At 43.1% G+C, this 11,040-nt stretch overlaps 1 protein-coding gene across 1 annotated transcript in view; it reads left to right on the top strand.

Annotated features, from left to right (window-relative positions):
• The window catches only part of Ust (uronyl 2-sulfotransferase), a 273,385-nt gene that overhangs the window by 168,022 nt on the left and 94,323 nt on the right, over nucleotides 1-11,040 (top strand). Inside the window, exons 4-5 of the mRNA XM_033763316.1 lie at nucleotides 522-601; nucleotides 10,147-10,300. Coding sequence (XP_033619207.1) covers nucleotides 522-601; nucleotides 10,147-10,300 — 234 coding nt within the window. The remainder of the gene's footprint in view (nucleotides 1-521; nucleotides 602-10,146; nucleotides 10,301-11,040) is intronic.

Below are 11,040 nucleotides of genomic sequence, written 5' to 3'. Positions count from 1 at the left end.
AAAAAAAAAAAAAAAAAAGATGTTTGGGGGTTTATGTGTTTCCCATGAAACATTTTCTTTATAAATTTTTATAATCAAATTCAAAAATAATGAGAACGCCTTGTTTTATTCCCACATTCAAATTCTATAGCTCTGGTTTGAAATATTTCTGTAAATCCCAATGTCATAGATACGTATAAGGTAATGGCTAACCTCTTTTCTAGGTGCAAGTTTGAAAGAGAGGATTAAAAGCATTCTTACTTGCATTTTAGTACATTCCTGCTGTTAAAATCACTGAGCCTGTCGCATTGTTTTCTGGTAGCAGTCCACTGAATTAGATGCAGAACTATACATTTGGAAGGTGCTATTTTAATTCACTGAGGAACCTTAGGTGAAAGTTCATAAACGTTATACAACACCCAGTTGTCTGGCCCTGATCCAGAGGATATAAATGGGGAAAAAGGAGTTGATAACCTTTTAGCTTAATATGGCCTGGTAAATGAGATCCTATTTTGTGCTAATTTTTGCACTTTTTTTAATAGATGGAACTGATTAAAAATATAAGTACTGCTGAACAGCCCTATTTATTCACTCGACATGTTCATTTCCTCAACTTCTCAAGGTAAGACACTGTCTCCTTAAATGATTCTCTCCTTTCTTTTTTTTTCCTCTCCTTTCTTTTTCATACTTAACTGCCTACTAATGATCGGTTATTTTAAAAATCTACCTTTATTTACAAAGTAGTGCTATTCTTATGAAAAGACATTTGTGATCCACTTATTTTTGCTTTAGTGGAATACAAATTTGAAGTATTTAGACAGAAACTTCATTTCTTTGCAGAATACCATGTAAAATATTACGAAATTTGGAATTATTTTTAATGAGAAAACATTAGACCTGACAGTTCTTTAAAAACAAAACAGAACAAAGTTGGGTTTCGTATTGAAACAAATAAGGCAGGAAATGGATATTTTAACATAAATATTTCATTGCAATGTTTGTACAGTTTGAACCTACCCAGAGCTCTGGGAATAGCCTAGTGGAGGAATAATGCATATTTTATAGGCTCCAAAGACCTGGTCCCAAACTCTCTTTCTTTACTTCCTTTGATTATTCTAAACCTTGCACATCTGACATTGATGAAGTATTTCAGAATTCTGGTGTTGTTTTCTTCAGTGTCTGTGGCCTTCTGATAATAATGCAGATCTTCAAATTCCAGTGTTTTGACCTTCTTTTGGTAAAAGTGCTAACTTCAAGTTCTGAGCATTCCCTTCCCGGGTGAACTGTGAGCCGTGGTTTACTGTCACTGTGCTATCTCCTGAACAGGTGGCCTTGGGCTCCCACTCTCCGCACTGGCCTGGCCTGTATTCACGGATATCTGGCCAACCATGAGTCACAGGCAGATCTGCAGAGCAGCCCAAGACCCCTGCGGCTCTCTGAGCAGCTGTCCGATAGTGATAGTACTTCCCTCACTTAAACTGGGGTTAAGGTACAGCTCCTCACAGCTTCTCAGAGGGCCTGGGAGCCACACCCTTGGTGCTGACCTAGTAGCTCACAGTGTCCTGCCCTGAGCATTTTCTACTGCTGCTCTGCCCCGTGCTGCCTGACAATCCACAGGCTGGGAACAGGTTTCAGCTGTCAAAGAATTTTCCTGTTCGCTTCAGGACCTGTGCCAGCTAAGTGTAAATGCAGTGAGATTCAGTGAAATGTGTTCTTAAGCAAAGAAAGAAAAGTTGCTGCTTTATCTTGAAAAGTGAGCATCCCAGCCTGCCTGGTAACCCAGGGTTCCTTGGGACAGTGCATAGGACATTTGCAAATTATTGCAGGCCAGGTGCCTGGCAGCTCATATAAATTGGCTCCTTACTGTGTTGGCCAGTCTGTGCCCTGCCTCTTCCCTCCAGAATCCCAAGAACAAATCATTGCATAGAATGAGATAACAAAGCCTTGTTAGCTCCTTCAGGCCCAGAGTTTCATGATTTGTAAAGAGAAGATCTCCTTTCTCTGGTCCTTGCTGTGCTCCTGTGCTCTCTCTGCATTACCTTGACACCTTAAATTTCATTCACTAGCTTTTTTTTTTTGCTAGTCAAATCTTTACAGCTGAACAAATTGCATTACAACACATGTTAATAATCATCTCAGAACAATGTACAACTCTAATGAGAAACCCAAAGCTGGTGCCTTAACTGGATCAGCAGAGCACAGCATGGTGGCTGTGTTTTATCATGGCTTCTACTTTCTAATGCGTGTATAAGAGTAATCTTGATTGCTTTAATTCTGAAAGGACAAAAAGGAAACTGCCTTTTAGAGGACAGCACATCTGCAGAAAACAGCATGGACCTAGCTGTCAAGATCCCTGGGTATCAAGGCCTGCCTTCCCAGGGTTCAAGAATTGAGCAAGTCGTGCACACTCTTGGGGAGCAGGGGGAAGAGAATCCATTTTTCCATCTTTAAAAAAGTCATAGCCCCTATCCACACCTGCCCTGCAGAGATGCTGTGACCATGGGGATTAAAGCCCTTTGAGAGAAGAGTGTTACAGAAAGTCAAAGGGTCTCTTGAAAGAGCATGTCTGTGAATGCTTTGGACTGAGCCCCCACTCAGCCCCTGCCTGTGGCTGGCCACGACGTGTCAGGGTGGGAGCACCCATGGGCTCGGGCAGGCTCTGCCTCTCTTCCTTCCCATAGAGAGAGCAGCTTCTCTTTATAAGCGGCATTGGGCCGGAAGCTTCTAGTGAGCACTATGCGTGTTCCTTGCCTTTGGAACCCCTTAAAGTCTCCTTCCACTTAGGCAGCAGTGCAGTGAGGTGTGATGAAGGGAGGGAGAGGAGGTCACAGGGTGCTCTACAGGGGAGGTGGGATGCAGCAGGTTACCTCCTAGGACACTTTTGCTGGAGTGGGGTGGGCGGTCAGCTTTAGATCAGTGAAGGGGAATCGCATTCCCAGTACAGGACCTGTAGGGAAGGCAGGACCCAGACGGCAGCTGACTAAGGCAGTAGATGCGGCCTGCAGGGAGGGTCTGCTGGACAGAGATGGTGGCAGGGTTTGAGGTGGGACTGCAGGGCTGGCCTGACACCCTTCTGTGACCATCTCCCCTCACAGCCCCAGCAAGCCGTTAGCTACAAGATTTCTCAAAAACAAATAGAATGATGAGGTGAAATTGAACACTTGACAAGTTCACTGTTAAACTCATAGGATCCAGGAAGTTAAAAAGTAGCTTTTCCATCCTTTAAAGGAATATCTTTGGTAAAGGAAAATGCCTTAACCATGGAAGGCCAACTGTGGCTGAAGAAAACCCCAAAAGATACAATGGGCAAAGACTTGTTAAGCAGGGACTTGTCAAGGAGAGCTTTTAGCATATTTTAAGAATAGAGGTCTAGTTTCAAAATTCTGAGGCCCAAAGATCTCTTTAAAAGCCTGCCCTTACAAAACTGCTGTTTGTTACTGGAAAGGAGGGTACTAGAATTGACACCGTAACCCAGTTCTCTGTTGATATTTCACATCTTCTGTACATCACCAGCATGCAGCAGGATCTGTGCTCCTGGGCCATTTATAAGAATCAGTCCAGGGCCAGGGATTTAGCTCAGTGGTTCTGCTTCCTGCCTCGCAAGCATAAGGACCTGAGTTCTACCACTGGTACCAAAAAAAAAAAAAAAAAAAAAAAAGAATCAGTCCTGACCCTCTCTCCATACCTTCTTTTGCACATAAATTTTCTGAACTTTTGAAAGATATGGCATTAATCAAAACTGCATGTCCTCTATTTTTTTCACCATTAGATACAGCATTCCAACTTGAGTGGTGTAAAATGCTTGTGGTGATTCGGGATCTCACTTATTTCATTTACTCAGCATCTTGGCCCATTGCCCTCTTCTTTCTTTTCCCTCTCTTGGAGTTAGAAGGAACCATTCGGCCATATGCAGCTTTATTAATCTAACCGTGGGAAGCAGTTGCATTAGATCAATCAGGTGTTTCTACATTTGCCTCAGGGAAGATTTCCTGCCAAAGGACATTGGCGCACATCTAGCTCAGGAGAGATTGCAGGCTTTGCTTTGGATTTGTGGAGTTTCTGGTGGGCTGTTCTTTCACATCATTTTTTAACCCCCTAGAAATGTTTTTCCCCAGGATGAGGCAGAGAATCGAACCCAACATACCTTGGCCTAGATGATGCTACTCTCTGTTGGGACGTTGGAGTAGGGTTTATGTTTGTCTTCTGCGGTTTCATATGTCTTTTTCTGGTTGTAATTTTAGGATCCACTTTTTGGAAAAAACTTCAACTTTCCAACATCAACAGTGTTCCTGCCTGTGTGTGTTTTGAATCAACACACTGGAGAGATTCGTGGCAGACAAGACTCAGCTTGTCTCTCCCTTCCCCCTCTAGTTACTTGCTTTCTAATTTTTTGTGCAGAAGTGAGGGGATAATTCATTTTTCAATCTAGAATTCCTCTCACCCACTCAATTGGATTCTTGCAGAGAAAACCTTACGAAGTTTTACATCCGAGCCTGATGCTATCAGAGTAGTCCAAGTGAATTACAAGAGTGATCAATATGAAAAGCAATCAAACTACCACTTCTCACCTGTGACCCCTCTCCTTTCCCTGTTTCCATTCCTATTTTCCCATCTCGGATGGTAGCCACAATAGTGCCATGACCCATTTTTAAAGTAACAGTATTTAAAAATCAATTAGTCACCAAGGAAGCAAGTAGGTGCCATGCCCAAGGAGAGATGTTTTGATGTTTTCTCTTGTCCCTTCAGTGCAAGAAGTCTTCATGATGGATGTGAACATAGCTGCCTTCTGACAGCAAAACAAATCAGATTTTGTCATTTCCATAATTTAATTTGGTTCCCACTCTTATTTCCATGCCTGTGTTTATTATTATCATTAGCAATGTGGTGCCTTTTGATTCTGTGCCCTTCAAATCTTTCCTAACAGTGACAGAAGTTCAAGCTTTGAAGATAACTCCAAAGTAAAAATTGATACTCGTGGTTATTTAATATTGTCTTCACCTTCTTAAACAGATCCTAGCAGTTCTATTTAAAGACAAGAGGTTTCTTCTCAGCTTACCATACTTAAACACTGCTGGACTAATTTCACTCTACACTAAGTGGGTCTGTGCTTCCCACATGAGCCTAGCAAGGACGAGAACAATCTGGGCTTTCCCTCAGCTCACCTCATTTTGTGTTTAATTTTTGCTGCTTACCGTCAGATGTTTGTTTCTTGCCTTGTTACGGCATCTTCCTCTCTGATCAGGAATTCTAACTACAGTGGCCCAGTCATGGCCTCCTGTCGCCCTGTCTGCCTCAGCTTCTCACAGCTAATGAATCCACCTCTCTTCCCTTGGAACAGCCCGAACACTGAAGGCACTCAGTCTCTTCTGCCTGTGACTTGCGATGGGTGGTCTTGTTCCAGGAATCCAGGCACTGATGGGCCCACTGCTCAGGGTTTGAGGATGAAACAGGACCTCCCACCCAGGCAAGGGCTTTAATTACTGTGATTGGCTTCTAGCCTGGGATCGGAAATGAACCATCCACACTCCTTCAGGCAGCTCTTCATCCTGCTCCCAGTTGTGTTTGCCTCAGTCATTTTCTCATCACTGAGACAGTGCCCAACACCAACAAGGAGGGAAGGTTTCTTTCACATTTTTATTTCATGGTCTTCTAGCTGCAAGGCAGAAATGGCATGATGGAGAAAGGCTGCCCCTAACATGGTGAGCAGGAAGGTGAGAGAGAGAGAGAGAGAGAGAGAGAGAGAGAGAGAGAGAGAGAGAGAGAGAGAGAGGGGGGAAGAGAGAGAGAGAGAGAGAGAGAGAGAGGAGAAAGAGAGCTAAGGGAGGAGACTCAGAGGAAGATATAGTTTTCCAGGTTACACCCTCAGTGACCTGTCTCTAAGCAGACCGCACTTCTAATAGCATATTCAGCTCTGATCCAATCACCTTCCAAAAGCCCTGCCTCTGAATATATGAGGCTCTTGGGGGACATTCTAGATATAAACTGTAACAATGACCTTTTCCACAATGGCCTTTCTATTACTTCCTCACCAACAAGCCCCCAATCTGTAGGCCTCCAGCCTGTGGTACTTTTCATAAGTAGAGGCACAAAAATAATCTCTACTTCCAGGCAGAAGTTAAAGAGATGTATTTTCAGTATAATGTTGCTTCCCAAGGATTGAGGAAAGAGAAGCAGGTTATCTACTATTTCATGGGGACAAAGTTTCAGTTTGGGAAGATGGGAAGATTCTGGAGATAGATAGTGGTAACAGTTGCACAACAATGTGAGTGTACTTAATAGCACTGAACTGTACTCTTAAAATTGGCAAAAAAGGTAAATTTTGTATGACATATATTTTACCACAATTTTCAAAAAGAAAATTTCAATGAAGGGAAATGGAAATAATTCTTCTGAAAAAAGCTAAAGGAATTTAAAATTTTAAAAAATAATTAAAAGCATCAAAATTGAAGCCCCACCCCCCCAAAAAAAGCTAAATGCTTTAAAAGCTATGAGAAGCAAATTGTTTGTGTCAAACAAAAGGAAGTGTGCACAGAAAGATTAAGATAATGCATGGGTATGGTGAACATTCTTCATCCTCTTGAGCTGTAAATGGGCATTCACATGAGGGCTGTGGAATCTTCTCTAAAGGTGGTGGGATACCAACTGTTGTCACCGAAATGTGGAATCTTGAGTAAGCAATAGATTCTGGTGACCCGGAGTCTTCATAGGTGTGACTAGACATTTGACTAAATTTTGATGACAATTTTTGAGTTTTAAAAATACTCAGGAAAATCTGATTCTGCAAGAGGATGGAGTAAGGGTGGAGAAACTTGTTTTCCTTCCCAAACACATGGTATATTTTTAGTGGTACAGGGTGGTGTTCTGACCTCTTTGTATGCTGACAGGCCACTCAGATTTTACCAGTTTGGGAGGAAGCTGTGTGTTCTAAAAGGATGAAGGTTGGCAGCCTGAGATAAGTTTTAATGTTGCCTCTAGAAAGGGAGATATATCTATCAGACACTTCTGTTCATAGTTAGAAATTTCTAGACAGAGTATTGTACTATCTGGTACTTGGCAATGAACTTGGATACCATCTAGAACTTCTGTTTTGGAAAATGTTTTGGTCAGCTTTCCCACTGTTGGATCAAAATGCCTGATATACACAATTTAAAGGAGGGAATGGTTTAATTGGCTGTCTGTTTCAGAAGTTTCAGTCCAGTCCAGGAAGGTGGCTCAGTGGCGCTGCTCCTACCTGGCAAGTGTAAAGTCCTGATTTCAATCCCCAGTGCCAAAACAAAATACAGATAAACAAAAAAGAAGTTTCAGTAGGCTGGTTCCATTGCTGTGGGTCTGAGGTGAGCAGAGCATCACGGCAGAGAGGCACAGCGGAAGAAAGTTGCTTGCTTCCTGGTAGCCTGGAAGCAGAACAGGAGGACAGTACCAGAGACAAAGGGGCCAGGAAACGTACAATCCCCAGAATTTTGCCTCCTTGACCCACTCATACATATCCAGAAGTATACTTTACTAGTCTCCTCTCCAGCCAAATAAGTCGGCAATCAAGATTAACTGCCGTAAAACATCACTCTGGAAGTCTTGCAGTGGGTTTCAGTGTGTACGTAGGAGCAGGTCCTCCAACTTCAGCTATCCGTACGAGTCCTCCTGTCTGTGATCTCAGCAGCTGTCAGCCTGAGAATCATTTCCTGGTCAGAATTTGCCTGCTGAGTCACATGATGGAATCACAAAGATAAAAGTACTCCTGTGGTACGGAACGTATAACCTCTGCCCTGTCCCTAGTGTGCTCCCTTAAGACTCCTCAGCACCACTGCAAGCAGTCCAAAGAGACAGGAAGGAATCCTGAGGAAAATCTAGTTGACCTGGTCAGCTTGCCTTGTGAAGGCCTAGGCCTCGGGCCAGCTCTCAGTGCAATTGCCTTATCCCTTTGTGGAAGGAATGAAGATGGGACATCTAGAGAGGTGCAATTTTGAGGACTGAGTTAGGTTCATTTTGTTTTGTTTTTAGTTTTTTTGTTTTTGTTTTTGTTTTTTTTTTTATTTTTGAGATAGGGTCTCAGTACGTAGTTGAGACTGACCTGGAACTCACTATGCAGCCCATGCTGATTTCAAACTCACAGTGATCCTCCTGCCTCAGCCTCCTGAGTGCGGGATTACAGGCATGCGCCACCACGCCCGGCTGAGTTAGGTTCATATTTGATGTGCATGCTTTGTATTCAAATCCCTAGCATTATTAATTTAGTCTCTGTTTATCATAGACATGAAACCCAACTCAATTAAAAGAGGATAATAAATCTAAGATGTATATGGTGGTTACCTGGTGGTTGGCACAGCTCAGTCCTAGGACTACAATTAGTTGCTCACACAATAGCATGAGTGTCACTAATAACATCTGGAAACTGAATAAGATCCATTGGCAAAGCTCATCTTACTCATAAACAGAAAGTTCTCCTACTTGGCAGTACCTGGGGAGCTTAGAATACCACACATGCATCCATTTCTACCCAAAATTTCACTGTCTGAGAGTTACTGCTTTGCATTCTTTTGGTGTCTTCTCTCTGAAGATCCTCTTCTTAAAATGCAAATAAACCAGTTCAACATGATATGAATTAATGCACAAAAAAGCATTGGTGGCTGGTTCTGTCTACTTTCCCCTGGCAGCAGACTCCAAGATACAGGCGGAAATGCAACAGTTGAAACAAAGGCGCCCAGACATTTACCGAGGTTCATGAACTTTCTTTCATAGTTTGGGGGAAGATGGCTGCATTTATATTTGTGTTGGGAAGGTGACTACAGTTATATTTGTCATACAATATGGTATGATTGTGAACACAGAAGCACAATTTTTTTGTCAAATGCTTTTGTGTGAGAACTGAATTGTTTTCAGACAGAATCATTCATGAACCAAAATATTACTGTATTTCTGCAGTCAGTCCCCATTTGTTGAGCACCTGCTGTGCACCACATACTGTGCTAAATGTTACAGTCCCTGGCTCCAGGAGGCTAGCAGTCCAGTGAGAGAGACAAATATGTCAGTGTAGTATGGGCAAGAGGACTCAGGGCATAGCGGTGGGGGGACAGCCAGTATACTGAAGATATGATTGGGATCCTAGGCTGAGTTTCCAGTAAGGTCTTTGAGAGTCACCACAACATAACCTTTGCCTTGTCCATTGTGTGCTCCCTCAAGACTCCTCAGTACCACTGCCAGCAAGCAGTCCAAAGAGATAGGGAAGAACCTTTAGGTGAATTCATCTGGCCAGGTCATCCTACCTTATGAGACCCAGCCCTTAGGCAAGCTGTCTGCAGTTGTCTGATTCCTTTGTGGAAGAAATAAAAATGGGACGTCTAGATATTTGTTTTATTCTTTAATCTAAAACCACTTTCCATCTCTGGAAGAAAATTGTGTAGATTTGTTTCATTCTTGATACACTCCTCAACTTTCCATGGTCAAGAATGTAGATTCTGGAGCCAGGTCACCTGGGTTCATCACCTGCCTCAGCCACAAGTTATCTATCTTCTCCCTGCCTTAGTTTCCCAAGTATAAATGGAAATAATTGGGATATCTGCTCCACGGAGGTGCCGTGGGCTTCAGTGAGTTGGTCATGCCAAGTATTGAGATCATGGTACAGAGTGAATATCCAGGGCAGGCTGCTCACTGGTAACCCACTCACAGCAGAATACCTCATCTGCAATTGTTGTAATTGCATTCGAGAAGTGGCATGTCTTCTACCCAGACAGTCAGAACTGGGGAGTGGATAGAAGCATCCACTGAGGGCCACCTGCATGCCCCTCACTTCTGCCCACCGCTGGGAATACAGAGCCCAATACAGCATTGTCTCTGTCCTCAACAAACCTAGGCCTTGAGAGAAAGCGGGACAACATCTGTACCTTGGCTGTGACAGATAGCATGGTTTCCTGTACTGTGAAACCGTCCCCACAGCTTCGAGGCAGAGACTTGAATTAGGTGTTATTGTCTCCACTTCCTGTTTGGTGACAAGATGTCCATCGGGAAGCACTGGGCTCGCTTATGCAAGTACTCATGGGCATCTTAGCAGGTGAGGTCATGCTGGGATGCTGAGTTAGCTGATAGGACAGACCCTGTTCAGGTAACCCTTCTTTCCCTCCCAAAGTGTTGGGTTGTAATGAGTTCCTGTTTGTGTGCATGTGTGTGTGTTAGGTTTGGAGGAGACCAGCCCGTCTACATCAACATCATCAGAGATCCTGTCAGTCGGTTCTTATCTAACTATTTTTTCCGTCGCTTTGGAGATTGGAGAGGGGAACAGAATCACATGATCCGCACCCCTAGTATGAGGCAAGAGGAACGCTACCTGGTAAGTCTTGCTGCTTATGAGAAATGCTCTTGTGTTGCCCTGGGGTGGATGGGGAGCTCACCTTTGATGGAAACTTTTACAAGTGAAAACCCATTCCAGATGCTCTAGATCTTAGGAGTCACACTTTCAAGTGATTTGCTAATTTACCTTGCTCAGCTTGTGTTTACTGCTAAGTTTGAGATGCCAGAGAAGAAATAGTCATTCCTCAGGAGTTCTCACCTGCACTATCCTGCTCAAGAACAGATGTGTTTTGAGTTCTTTCTTAGAGGCATATAAAATTTTTCTCATCGCTCATCCTATTCATTTCCCATGAACTCTAGAGGGAATTCCAAAAGGGCCCAGGTCTTGCCAGTCACTTCTCTCCCAGCTGGAGTGATTGTCTCTAGGTCCACAATAGCACATGTTATCACAGAAATAATTGTTGGCCTTTCTGAACCTTGTTCTGGGACCCTCAGCTCTGTAGGTGTTTGTTAACATCCTTAATTGTTATCAAAAGCACAGAAATTGTTAACATATATTGAGAGTAAAGTTGTATGTATTTTTCCAGCACCAAAATAAAAGGACATTTCTCATCTCATTATGACTTGTGTTGACAAAAGCTTAACGAGTAGCCTCAACCTCATAGTCAAAGAGAAGCAATATGGTCACAGGCCAGCACAATACACATTTTTTAATTCTTAAAAATGTAACCAGAGTGTGTTTGGGGTCTAAGAGCATTTTTGGAAGTCGCCTCAATGTCA

This window comes from Fukomys damarensis, unplaced genomic scaffold (genome assembly GCF_012274545.1).
Source record: "Fukomys damarensis isolate Sample0158 unplaced genomic scaffold, DMR_v1.0_HiC HiC_scaffold_14, whole genome shotgun sequence".
NCBI classification, from domain to species: domain Eukaryota; kingdom Metazoa; phylum Chordata; class Mammalia; order Rodentia; family Bathyergidae; genus Fukomys; species Fukomys damarensis.
Note: the sequence above shows the minus strand (reverse complement) of the source record. Positions and strands in the feature narration are given on the sequence as shown.